At 40.0% G+C, this 14,420-nt stretch overlaps 1 protein-coding gene across 1 annotated transcript in view; it reads left to right on the top strand.

Moving 5' to 3' along the window:
• The window catches only part of ST8SIA6 (ST8 alpha-N-acetyl-neuraminide alpha-2,8-sialyltransferase 6), a 133,898-nt gene that overhangs the window by 93,709 nt on the left and 25,769 nt on the right, over positions 1-14,420 (top strand). The window contains exon 4 of the mRNA XM_029236363.1: positions 5,930-6,016. Coding sequence (XP_029092196.1) covers positions 5,930-6,016 — 87 coding nt within the window. The remainder of the gene's footprint in view (positions 1-5,929; positions 6,017-14,420) is intronic.

Raw genomic sequence — 14,420 nt, forward strand, 5'->3', positions numbered from 1 at the left:
ACTAAGACCGTGTGCCACAACTACTGAGCCCGCGTGCCACAAGTAGTGAAGCCCGCACGCCAAAAGCCCATGCTCCTCAACAAGAGAAGCCACCGCAATGAGAAGCCCGCGCACCACAACGAAGAGTAGCCCCCGCTCGCTGCAGCTAGAGGAAGCCCGCACACAGCAACAAAGACCCAGTGCAGCCAAAAATAAATAAATTTATTTAAAAAACAAAAAGAAAAGAAAAGAAACTGGGAAAGTAGGAAGGATGAGTTGGGTTAATGGACTGGCTGAAGTGACTGACTAGCTACTGAGCTCTAATCTGAGGCTCTTCAGGCAATATGCTGAAGAAGGGGTAGGCTTTAATATAGGGGTAGGTGAGTTGTGAACAGGTCAAGGGAATGCAAGTCAGCACTGGGGAATGTTACTGAGTAGAAGCCATAATCTGTGGAGTAAGGAAATATTGCTTTGTAGTTTATGACCTCATTACATTTTGTATTTATAATTAAATTACTCACGTATTTCCTGGATTAACAAGAATAATCAGCTTGATCTGGGCTTGTGTTAGTCTAGAAATGCTTAGCCATCGAGGTCCTGTGGGGAAAGGCATAGTCTAGAAGGGCAGCCAATGTGTAAACACGGAATGAAATTCAATGTGAGAAAGGCTGTTATAGAAGTATTGGTCTAAGGACTCTGAGAACACATAGGAAGTAGCAACTTCTCAGTTCTTTAAAAAGCATATTCAGGGCTTCCCTGGTGGCGCAGTGGTTGAGAGTCCGCCTGCCGATGCAGGGGACACGGGTTCGTGCCCCGGTCCGGGAAGATCCCACATGCCGCGGAGCGGCTAGGCCCGTGAACCATGGCCGCTGGGCCTGCGCGTCCGGAGCCTGTGCTCCGCAACGGGAAAGGCCACAACAGTGAGAGGCCCGCGTACTGCAAAAAAAAAAAAAAAAAAAAAAAAAAAAAAGCATATTCATTTAAATATACTGTAGATCCAGCGTCACTAGAATTTTGAATTTTAGATATTTGGTCCTCAACAATGGCCGATGTATAATGCTCATTATCGTATTTATATCACCACGGAAAATACAATTTTTTAGCCCAATATGAACGTTTTAAAAGTTTTTTAAGGGGTAAATGATGTACAATATACTGTAACTTAAGTGTGCAATGTGAGGAGTCTTGGCATATGTGTGTACCATTACTCCAGTCAGGATTAGGAAGACATCCATCACCCACCAAAGGTTTCTCATGCTTTTTTGTCATCCGTTCCTCTCTAACACTGCTGCCCATCTTGTGCCAGCCCCCATTTCCAGGCAACTCCTCACGGGCTCTCTGTCACTGTAGGCTAGTTTTTATTTTCTGGAATGGAATCTACGTTGTGTACTCTTTTTTTGTCTATATTTTTCCATCCTTTGTAAGTAGATACTACCATCTGTTCATCCATTCACCTCTTATGGATGTTCACACGATAGTTATTTGGGGCTGTTACAAATAAAGCTGCCATAGAAGTCTTTTTGCGGCTGTAAGTTCGCATTTCTCTTGGAATACCTAGCAATGGAACAGCTGGGTTGCATGGGGTATATGTAGGTTTACCCTTTGAAGAAATTACCCAGTGGTTTTCAGAAGTAGTTGTAGATTTTACGTTCTCACCAGTAGTGTATGAGAGTTCCACTTACTCTGCTCCTTGCCAAACTTAGTGTGGTCTGGCTTTTCAGTTTTAGCCACTCTAGTGGACGCATAGTAGTATATAATTGTGATTTTAGTTTGCAGTTCCCTAGTAGCTAATGTTGTTGAGCATCTTTTCATGGGTTGATTTGCGACCTGTTTATCATCTGTGGTGAAGTGTCTGTTCAAATCTTTGGTCCAGCTTTTAACTGGCCTGTTTGCCTTATTGAACTTTGAGTTCTTTACATATTCTGGATAGCATTCCTGGTACTGCAGATTTGCTGGTATGAATTCCTTTAGCCTTTTTATACCTGAAAAAGTCCTTATTTTACCTTCATTGTTTAAAAGGTTTGCTCACTCTCGAATCCTAGATCAACAGTCCTGCCAAATCCTGTACTGTATTTTAATGACATTGTTCCACTGTCTCTGACTTGCATTGTTTCTGACAAGTGTGCTGTAATTCTCATCTTTATCTCTGTGTACATAATGTGTCTTTTTCCTCTTTTAAGATTTTCTCTTTATCACTGGTTTAAAGAATTTTTTTTTATTATGTGCCTTGGTGTAGTTTTCTTCATGTTTCCTGTGCTTTGGGTTTGTTGAGCCTCTTGGATCTGTCGGTTTACAGTTTTCCTTGAATTTGGAAAATTTCCCACCGTAATTTTTTCAAAATTTTTTTGGTTTCTTCTCTCTTTCTAGGACCATAATTTCTCATTTAGGCCCCTTGAGGTTGTCTCACAGCTGAATGATCCTCTACAGCTTTTTCATTCAACCTTTTTTCCCCTTTATGTTTCATTTTTAAGTTTCTATTGCTGTGTCTTCAAATTCACTAATCTTGTTTTCTTATACATCATGAGAAATTTAATTTCTTTTTAATTTAATAAATGAAAGTTAAACAAAACTTTAGACTCTGACACATTTGGTTTTTATGATAGGATAATAATTTCTCATTTACTGTACTTTTCATGATATGTTTTATTTTGATGACTTAAGACACAGTTTCAGTTCTCATTGGTTTAATTAAATATTTGTATTTGGCCCTTCCTTTTCCATTTCTCTTTAGTTGAGCTTTGTGAGACAACAACTCTTTTATAACTTTAAAAATTTTTTAATTGAAATGTAGTTGATTTACAATGTTGTGTTAGTTTCAGGTTTACAGCAAAGTGATTCAGGTATATACATATATATATATACAACATACATATACTTTTTCAGATTCTTTTACATTATAGATATTATAAGATGTTGAATATAGTTCCCTGTGTTTTATCTATTTTATATAAAGTAGTGTGTATCTGTTAATCACAAACTCCTAATTTATCTCTCCCCCCCCCACCCTTTGGTAACCATAAATTTGTTTTCTATGTCTGTGAGCCTGTTTCTGTGTTGTGAGTTCATTTGTATCATTCTTTTAGATTCCACATATAAGTGATATCATATGATATTCATCTTTATCTGACTTACTTCACTTAGTCTGATAATCTCTAGGTCCATCCATGTTGCTGCAAATGGCATTATTTCATTCTCTTTCGTGGCTGAGTAATATTCCATTGTGTGTGTGTGTGTGTATATATACATATATATATATATCACATCTTTTTTATCCATTCATCTGTTGATGGACACTTAGGTTGCTTCCATGTCTTGGCTATTGTGTATAGTGCTGCAATGGACATTGGGGTGCATGTATGTTTTCAGATTAGCATTTTTGTCTTTTCTGGATATATGCCCAGGAGTGGGATTGCTGGATCATATGGTAACTCTATTTTTAGTTTTTTGAGGAACCTCCATACTGTTTTGCATAGTGGCTGCACCAACTTACATCCCCACTAACAGTGTAGGAGGGTTCCCTTTTCTCCACACCCTGTCCAGCATTTGTTATTTGTAGACTTTTTAATCATGGCCATTCTGACTGGCATGAGGGGATACCTCATTGTAGTCTTGATTTGCATTTCTCTAATAATTAGTGATGTTGAGTATCTTTTCTTGTGCCTATTGGCCATCTCTGTGTCTTCTTGGGAGAAATGTCTATTTAGTTCTGCCCATTTTTTCGATTGGGTTATTTGGTTTTTTGTTGTTGAGTTGTATGAGCTGTTTGTATATTTTGGAAATTAAGCCCTTGTCAGTTGCATCATTTGCAAATATTTTTTACCATTCCATAGGTTGTCTTAGGTTCGTTTTGTTTATGGTTTCCTTTGCTGTGCAAAAGCTTGTAAGTTTGATTAGGTCCCGTTTGTTTATTTTTGCTTTTATTTCTCTTGCCTTGGGAGACAGACCTGAGAAAACCTTGGTATGATTTATGTCAGAGAATGTTTTCCCTATGTTCTCTTCTAGGGGTTTTATAGTGTCAAGTACTATGTTTAAGTCTTTAAGCCATTTTAAGTTTACTTTTGTGTATGGCGAAAGGGTGTGTTCTAACTTCATTGATTTACATGAGGCTGTCCAACTTTCCCAACACCCCTTGCTGAAGAGACTGTCTTTTTCCATTGTATATTCTTGCCTCCTTTGTCGAAGATTAATTGACTGTAGGTGTGTGGGTTTATTTCTCGGCTCTCTGTTCTGTTCCATTGAGCCATATGTCTGTTTTTGTCCCAATACCATGCTGTTTTGATTACTGTAGCTTTGTAGTATTGTCTGAAGTCTGGGAGGGTTATGCCTCTTTCTTTGTTCTTTTTCCTCAGGATTGCTTTGGTAATTCTGGATCTTTTATGATTCCATATAAATTTTAGGATTATTGGTTCTAGTTCTGTGAAAAATGTGAGATGACAATTCTTTTGTAACTTTGCATGATGGACCCTGGTACACACATTGCTCTGATGGTTGTCCTGTTTCCAGTGTAATCAAATGACTAAAAACCACGCCTTGGTGGTAGATAAGACTTCTCCAGGCAGGAGAGGATAGTCACAATATCACGTCTCTCTCTTGAAGAGCCAGAAATTGAGAGAGCCTTGAGTAGGCTGCTGAATGTGCATGTCTTCTTTTGTTTTCTTTTTTTTAGCTTAATGCTGTTTTGCAGAACGTCTTTAGATTAACTCTCACCATGTGGAGGCAGGTGATCCTCACTCCAGCTGGGAAGTGCCACATCTAGTCAAAGCTTTGGGGCTAGAGTACAGATCTCTCGAGTCCCTTGGTGACAAGACTTGGGGCCCATGAGAGTGAGGTTAAATGGTTGACGTTGGAAACCTGTATGCAAGTCAAACTATTTTTAATCTCTTCTGTGGTAGCTCTTTGCTTTGTTCTCCTTTAGTATTTTGCAAAGTCTTTCAAGATTTTCAGCTTTTCTTATTAGCTGGTCCAATGGGAACCAAGAGAAAATATTTTCGATTAATCTTGGTGGCAACATTGACAGGCGAGATACCCAAAAGGTAGGTAAATTTCAAGGGCGAAGGAGTTGATTGGTTGACTACCTTCCCCACCTATAAGAAATACCTCCTTTTAGAGGCAGACTTTGGAGCATCTGCATTATACTGCATGGGGGTGGAGAAGGTCCTTTTCTGACAAGATTCTTTACTGCCTTCCCCAGACACTCATCAACATATACTCTATCTTTTTATTGCAAAGCCTTGATCTCAAATAGCTGGCAACTAATGACTATGCTATTAACTGAAAGGAAATATAAGGGTTTTTTCACTCAAAAGGCTATATGCATTTTAATTGATAACCGTTAAAGACTAGAGGCTATTTTGTGATTTAAGGGAGTTGTTACTTAATGATGAAATTTCAGGTAGAGGGAGATCTACCAGGGACTGGGATCCGGCCAAACTGTACCACTATGCCTGTAGATTTTTATGCCAATATACATCTCTTTTAACCTGGCCCAATCTGGTTTTTTAATGTACTGTTCAGAATTAAAATTTAAGATGATTATTTTGTGGAAATGTTGTCCATATATCCCAAGGTAAATCTATCAACTTAGAGTCTGAAAAAGATGATAAACTATATATTTATGGTGAGTGTCTATAAAAATATATTTATTTGTTAACTAGCCATAAGATACGCATGTGAATTAGTGTGCTGTCGTGGTTGGTTCGTAATACTCAACTGGACTTACGAATGTGAAAATTACATATTCCTAAATCAACATAATAATTCTTTGTGAATCGCATGCTCCTAGAAGTTTTGAAATGGCTGTGATGTTTACTTCCTTCTACATCACCTTATTTCAGAAAAGATTTAGAGGGCTAACATGAGTAGATTATAAGTGTCCTTTAGAAGACTTACATATTCATTTAGCAATAAGTGAGATCTTTCTTTTCTAATTTCATTGACATTTGGCTTGTAGGTATTCAGAGGATGACTATCTTCAGGTCGTCAATAGTATCCAGAGCTGTCCATGGAAGCGACAAGCAGAAGAGCATGAGAAGTTTAGGTAAAAAGTTTCTTCATAAATAATATGAAATTCAAAAATGTTTTGTGCATTCGCTTTGTCGCTAAAATAAGCAATGCGCTGTTAAAAAGAAGCGTAGAAGGGGCCAAGCGACCATGAGGGACTTTTCGTTCTGAGATCCTCTCACGAGACACAAGGCCCTGTATCCCCAGCTCTTAGCTAGAAATTTGTAATTATGTTGCTGAAATTAATTACAGAAATCCCAACTTCAAAAGGAAGGCTTTTGTTGTACTTTTTATCATATTTTAATGGATGTTGCTGCTTCTTCGTACCATTTGTATTTGACGTGTATTTGTAACTAACATGTAGCAGTGTAAAGGAATTTTGGAAAACATAGAAAGGAAAAGAAATCACCTGTGGTCCCAACGCTCTAGAAGAAAAACTATGTTCCTTTCTGCATATTCCCTTCCCGTTTTTCTCATTAGCTTTTTAATCTCAGCACCATTCAGGAGCATAAGAAGCTCCAGGTAATAACCCAGGGGGGGCGCCGTCAACCTGACAAGACCAGGTGATCAGTGGATGATTACAGAGCTGTCTTGTGCTTGAATACCTGGGAGCCCACCCAGACGGAAATAAATTGTGTCAAAACAGTACCCTGCGGGGGATACCTGGGTAGTTGTTCCCTGGCACTGCTTCCTCCCATTATCTGCTCATAGGGTGCAGCCAGGCCAGGTATCTCTGTGCCTGCCTGGGCTACCTTGCTCTGCTTTTCTTTGCCACATTCTGATTCTTTGCTTTGCATCAACACAGGTTTTGTCTTGTGCCAGGTTATTACAATTCGGTAATATGTTTTAATCTTTACTGGTTCCTGTTTTCAAAATTTACGTTAAGCATCAACACTTCTAAAAACCTTATTAAAGAGACTTGGCCTTCCCCTGAGATTCTCTTAACGCTGTTCAGTTCTGTTTGCTGTAGGAAGCCAGTTCTTCTGCATGCAGGGTCCTTCAGTCAGTACATGCTGGAGTCATTGGACCAGCTGTCTTTGATTCTGGTGCCACTGGAGACGGGTTGTGGGCAGCTCCCATTGGGTAAGAGAGAAACTTCCTGATTGGGTTAAAGCTGAAAATGAACATCCTTCCTCCACCGGGTAGACACATGGTTGTCATGACCTCCTGTAGGATTCCATTGTCTTTCCTAACTGGCAGTTAAGAGTGTGGGATTCCTGTGTAACTATTTCATCTCCAGGACATTTTATGCTAGATCGTCCACTATAGACTGAACTTGTCCCCTCCAAAGTCATAAGTTAAAAATCTAATCGCCAACAGGATGGTATTCGAAGGTGGGGCCTTTGGGAGGTGGGAGGTGATTGGGTTATGAGGGTGGAGCCCTCATGAATGGGATTCACGACCTTATAAAAGAGACCACGTACTGCTGTCTCACCTCTTCCATCATGTGAGGACACAGCAAGGAGACAGCTGTCTAAGAACCCAGAGGTGGATTCTCACCAGACACCGAATCTGCCAGCACCTTGGTCTTAGACTCCCAGCCTCCAGAACTGTGAAAATAAATTGTTGTCTATAAGCCACCTGGTTTATAGCATTCTGTGATAGCAGCTCAGATGGACTTAGACACAGTCCTACTGAAGACTAGATTTGAGAGATTCTCGTGACAGGAAGACCTGATAGAAAGTTGCAAGGGCAATTGTAACCTAAGCGATCACAGGGTCAATGAGTAGCAGAAGAGTCTGGTTTTGAGAGACCTTTCTACAAGTGCAGAGTAGGCAAAAAAAGAAAGAGAGACCTATGGAGGTATTGAACTAGTGAGGATTAATCCCAGATAATTAGCTGGAAGGACTAGATGAGTAGTGACACCGACAATTAAAGTCGGGATAAAGGAGCTTCCGCTTCTGGCGGTAAAGTTGATTCAGGGCAAACCTCCTGAGAATAAAACAAACAAAACGAAGTATATGAAACACTTCTTTTGAGGGCAGTGGAGAGCTACCAAGGCTGGGGGAATTTCCAGGACTAAGGTCCAGAAGAAGAGAGAAGCTGAAGGAGAAGAGATGCCTTTGGAGCTGCTTTCCCTCACAAGGAACTTGCTGGATGCAAAAGCGGAAGCCTGGAGGAGAGGTAGAGACATAGAGCAGGGCTTCCAGCATACCCTAGAAGAGACCAGTTCTCTAAAAGACTGAAGCCCAATTGAAGTCATTTCCGTCCTCCCTTGGATTTAGGTCTGCCCTCAGCCTAGATGCCTGATAAAAACAAAATAATCCTGGGGCATCATTTAATCCATTGAGGGTCCTGAATAGAACAAAAAGGTAGACGAAGGACAAACGTGCTTCCTCTGCTTGAGCTGGGACATTCATCTTCTCCTTGGCCATCAGCCTTTGGACTCCTACTGGGACTTACACCATTGGCTCCCTTCGTTCCCAGGCTTCGGATTTGGGCTAGAACTACACCACTGGTTTCCTGAGCCTCCAGCTTGTAGACTGTCTGTCGTGGGCCTTGTCAGCCTCCGTAATCATGTGAGCCAATCCCTCATAATAAATGTTCTTTCTACATATCTAAATTAAAAAAAAATAATCCTCTCTGGAAGAAGGTAACCTCCTTCTGAGCCTTGAATGATCTCTGCAAGTTTTTACGCACGACGTCTAGCTCAGTTAAAAGGAGAATTCTTTTTAAAGGTTTTTTTCCTTCTTTCCCTCTTGTGTGTGTGTGTGTGTGTGTGTGTGTGTGTGTGTGTGTGCACATGCACGCACTAAAAACCAGGAGTCTCTTTGAATCCAAAGCCACATGAAAGTCACTGGTGCAAATGATAATGGATAGATGCTGTATAGATGGCTGGTACGCAGATTGGCCACTTTTTCCCTTAGAACCATCTCAGTATAAAAAGTGCATCCATAACTGTGATGATTACCCCATGGTAATCATCTATCCCTTCAGGGCCAATTTAAGTAAACATCTGGGACCGTAACACTTATTGTTTGTTGTCTTTCAAGAGAACAGTCATGGTGACATTTATTTATTTACTTGAATATGTATTATATTGGTACATTCTTTTTATGGACATATTTGTGAACCAAATTATATAAACCCTCATCAGAAATCTGTGCAATTAAATCATAGTAAATCATTCACTTTCCTCAGTTTTTACTGATATAGCTGGCCAAATCTGGGGAGTTTCTGGCTTATTTATAAAGCTGGCATTATAGAAATGTCCCCTATTCTTATAGATGTCAAGTAACTAAATAGTATTCTATTTTATTTTATTTATTTATAGCAATTTATACCAAATTGAAGAAAAGTGAAAGGTGGTAATATTCTTTTAGCAGGAATGACAAAAGTTACATTAAATTCTGAAAAAATGTGAGCAAGTGAATATATTCTAAATCCAGCTGTAGCCTGATTGTTGAAACTCCCAAAAGTTGACACCTAGGGCCTGTTTGAAGATTATGGGACTTCGTGGTCACAGGATCTCAAAATCAGAGAGCTTGTAAAAGCTTTCCTTAGATAAATATGCTACTTGCTAGCATAGGGCATGCATTTTATTTATCAATAAATATTTGTTTCGGGATTACTCTGTCAAAGCACAGTAGGCTTAAGCCTGTTACACAGGCTTAAAGTAGAACCTCAAACACAAACTAGAACCACAAACACAAACCTCAGGCACAAAGTAGAACCTCCGTAAATATGTATTAAATAAATGGATGCATGAAAACCAACAAGGGAAAGTAGGGTTTTCTTGCTGATTTCAAAGATATTGAAACAGTTTGGGGAGACAAGAAATAAAAGTGTGAATATTTATGATTTAATGTAAAAGTGAGTGACGTATACAAATACCGTAGTATATCAATGCTCGGTCACTGTGGGATGTAATTTCTTGAAACGTTTTGTGGAAAGAGGCAGGGCTTGAGCTGTAGCTCTGAAGACAAGTGGAAAGAGAGGGAGAGACCAGGAGCGATGGGACCAGGAATAAACATGAGTGAACTTCAAGACCAGCTTCACCGTTGCAGTGAACTTGTACTAGAGGGTGCCTGGGATGCAGGGGAGACTCGCAGGTAGATGGGGTCGGCCTGATGCTGCACAAGACTCTGATTATCAGAGTAAAATCCTTCCACAGGCTTTCTGTAGATACCAGGAACCCAATAGGGATATTGCCAGCAAGGGAATTACGTGATGAATCTATTATTTTAGGGAATGCATTCAGTCAGCAGAGTCTTAGGAGGGAGTGAATAGACTGAAGGAAGCCAGAGCAGTCAGGGGCTGGTGGGAGAAAGATGACTCTGCAATATGATGAAGATCTAAAACATCACTGGTAGCTATAGAAATAACAAGGCAAGGACACTTGGCTGTGAGCTCCTTGAGGACATGTTTTATTGTTTTTAGTCTTTGTATCTCCTGTGACCATCACATAGATGGTACCCAATAAACAGCTGTAGTAAACATGAGTGAAAAAGGGGCAGGACTTGGTTGCTTATTGATTCCTAGTTTTCTAATTGAAGGAGAAAGAAAAATAGAGTCAAAGACCCATGAGAAAATGTGGGTCTGGTCGATTGGGGTAATAGTGGTGCTAGTGACAAGTAGAAAGATTTCAAGGGGCAGTTGCTTTTGAGAAGATAAGCCTATTTGGGGCAGGCTGTGTTTGAGATGACTTTGGGACAACCAGATGCAGAAGATGTTTCCTTGGTCTGGGATTAACACGGAAAGTGTTGAGAGAAAATGGGCTCTCCCAGAAAAGAAAGTTTAAAGGCTAGGTTACGTAAGAAACATGGCCCTGGAAAAGCCTATCTTCTCAGCAGTCTTAATTTTTTTTCCATTTAACAATGTTTGTCCTCTTTTCGTAGATTCTTAATGTCATTCAGTAATTTAATTGTGAGTCTGAGAACTTGTACCTGGGGTCTGAGTCCCTAACTTCCCTCAACCTTTACCTGGAAACATCTGAGATCTATATTGGTGGTTCCATGAAGCCCTTGAAATTATATGTGACACTTTGCACATGTTTCTGGGGAAAAGATCCCTAACTTTCATCAGACTCTCAAGGAGCCTGGGAGCCCCAGAGTGGACTAAAATATTTCTAAGAACTCTTCCAGACCTGAGGCTCTGTTTGCTTTGGGGTTTGATCGTTTGTTTCACCTTCCATGTTAAGCATGATTATCGTTAAGTTTAGGTGTGGCTATAGCTCAGATTTATCCGTACTTGTAATTCTAAATTAATTAATTAAATTAATTCTAGACTTCAGTTATGAATTGTTATTTCTGTGAGATCCTCAAGAGGGATTTGAGTAAGAGCTGAAAATGTCCTACCGCCTTTTTTCTCCCTTGGCGTATAATTTCATTTACGTATAACTGTACAAAGTTAAGTATGTCAAGCTGTCTGCCTTCTGCTTTTAAAATCATTAATTAATTTTCCTATTACCATTATTTTCCCCAAGCACGAGTTGGTACACGTACTCTAATTTGTGGAAAATCTAACCTGGATTTCAGTTTAAGAAATTATAGATGGTCCCCCATTTACGATCGTTGGACTTAACAATGTTTTAATTTTATAATGGTGAAGAAACAATATGCATTCATTCGAGACTGTACTTCACATTTTGAATTTTGATCTTTTCTGTAGTGTCTGAGGACAGAGGGAACAGAAAGTGTCCACCGAACTGAGAAGGTATCTTGAGATTGAAGAATGAGGCAGGCAGCGCCATATAATCGGTGGATCCGTTTATTATATGGTAACTTACATACAGGGTAGGATCAGGCAGACGTTGATCCAGAGCATATGCAGCTGTATTCTGCATCTCCGGGGGGCAGTTGGGACAATTTTGTGGTTAACCTAGGGTATGGGAGTGTGTGTTTGCAGACAGCAAGTGCATTCCTAAGTCAAGATTTATGATGGGGAGCTAGTCTCATGGGTGCCAGGAATACGTCCGCGGACGAAGGTCTTTATCACTGTTTGGAGACTAACACAGCACAGAAACCACCTGGACCTAATGGTGATTAAACAACATCTATGAACTACAAAGCCCTTGACAACAAAGAAGAGATTTACCCCCAGTGCAGTCCTAGGTAAGGTCATTGGAAGGACAGGAGGAACCGAACAGGCCTGGATGCCATCAGTATGCTAACAGCCATGCACCAGGATAGCGATACATGCCTGATATTATTTCGTGATGCTGGGCAGCTCCCAGGCAGCCTGGTGGTCACGAGTGTGAATAACCCACGCGCTGACAACCATCCTGCTCTTCATCTTCAGTACAGTATTCAGTAAATTACAGGAGATATTCAACACTTTATTATAAAAGAGGCTTTGTGGTAGATGATTTTGCCCAGCTGTAGGCTGATCTAAGTGTTCCGAGCACGTGTGAGGTAGGCGAGGCTAAGCTGTGATGTTCAGTAGTTTAGGTGTATTAAATGCATTTTCGACTTAGGGTATTTTACACTTCTGTTGGGTTTACTGGTGTAATCTCATTGTAAGTGGAGGAAGGTCTGTATTGGTTTCCACACTGTCTCCCTGTCACGTTTAGAGATGGATAGGTAATCATTTGCTTGAGCAGGACACTTGGATGTTTGAGAATAATGTTACCGAGTCCAAGCTTGTACTTCTCGCCATGCAACAGGTCAGTAAGTTGAGAGATGAGTTGTTGCAGCGAGGACGATCGCCTTTATTTGGAAAGCCAGAAGGCTGAGAGGATGCTGGACTGGTGTCCCAAAGAACCATCTTGCCCGGGTTTGGACGCTAGTTCCTGTTACTGCTGCAAATGTTTTCTGGTTCCTGCCAGACTCGGGAGGGGATGCGTTAATTCATTTTTTCCTGCAGCCACTCACAGGTGGGCCTGGTCAGGATGCTTCCTGTGAGCGAAACAAAGGTATTTTAGCTTAAGCCGCAGGCATGTGAGGCAGGGTTCCTAGAGATGGGCCATACTTTTACATCCCTTTAGTGATGCTCTAGCAAAAGCAATAGAGCAATAGAATACAAAAGTTGAAGTAAAAGAAACAGATCCAGTATGGAATTAGATGTGCTTTTCCCTATTACAATAACATCGAAATACTTAAATTTAAATTAAATGTTTTATGAAAAGCTCCCGACTCCTCTTCCTTGTCTTCCTCTGCTTCGCCCTTGAAAACTCTTTTGTGAAGCTCTGGAAACTTTTGGTTAGCAGGTTTTATCCCAGCAGAAGATTTTTTTTTTTTTTTTTGCAGTACGCGGGCCTCTCACTGCTGTGGCCTCTCCCGTTGCGGAGCACAGGCTCCAGACGCGCAGGCTCAGTGACCATGGCTCACGGGCCCAGCCACTTCGAGGCATGTGGGATCTTCCTGGACCGGGGCACAAACCTGTGTCCCCTGCATCGGCAGGCGGACTCTCAACCACTGCGCCACCAGGGAAGTCCATGGTAGCAATTTTAATAAATCTCAAATTATCCCCTCAGGTTTGGTTTGATTAAAATTTCTTGAAAGTAACTTTGTCTTTCTTTGTGTTGGATATAAAAGAAAAGATTCCATTGCTGTCTTAGTAGATTCCTTGATATTTCTAAAATAACAGCCAATGTGTTGCTTTCTTTTTTATTTGAGCTCCTTGGACAAAATACAGTGTTAAACAAAAGAAACTTACAGACTACATATCACATACGTTAATTTTTTTACTATGTGACACTTACATGTTTGATGATTTAGTTATGTGAAAGGCTATAAATTCTGCAAATAAATAGATGGATAACTTAATCAATATTTTTCAAGAAATCGTAAAACTGAGCAACCAAACTTAGTTTGACCAACAAAGTTTTCAACTATTTTCTAAAATATGTCTCCAGAAGCAATAGCTATGGTTTGATTTCAGATAGCATGTGGTAAGCTTACTCCCTTTTTTTTTTTTTTTTTTCATTCAGTCAACACTTAACATTATTAAGTCCCAGACATTTTGTCTTGTAGCATAGATTTCTTGGAGAAAAGCAAAAGTCATTTCTATCAGGGGCTTCTTTTGATTATACAAAACCATGTTCATTTTTCTGAACCTCCTCACACCCTTTAAATTGTCTGCTGCTTGCGATTCATGCAGGGTGACTCTGATGACAGCTCAAAGCAATACATATTTTTTAAAAAATTTAACAAGATGTTTGCACTTTGTGATAGGTGTTTTGGGTCAGTTGTCAGATTGAAAAAGCTTCTTTCCCTCGTTTCCTCTGCCTCGAGACCATTTTTCAGTGTTAATATTCTGTCATATCATTTTCTGTTTGTCATGCCATACAGCCTGCCTGTGCATTTAGAAAAGCAACAAAAACCACACCATGTCATTACACCTGCTGTATTTAATAATAGAAACTGTCTCTGTACATTTAGAGACTAGTTCCTGTCTTAGTCTACAGAATATAAACTTCGCCATAAAAATGCATCAAACCACATGGGATTCACTGATCATCTAAATTTTATTTCAAAAACGTATCTCCCAAGTTGTACTAG

Source organism: Monodon monoceros, unplaced genomic scaffold, assembly GCF_005190385.1.
Source record: "Monodon monoceros isolate NGI ecotype Baffin Bay Population unplaced genomic scaffold, NGI_Narwhal_1 Super_Scaffold_21, whole genome shotgun sequence".
In the NCBI taxonomy this organism is placed as follows: Eukaryota; Metazoa; Chordata; class Mammalia; order Artiodactyla; family Monodontidae; genus Monodon; species Monodon monoceros.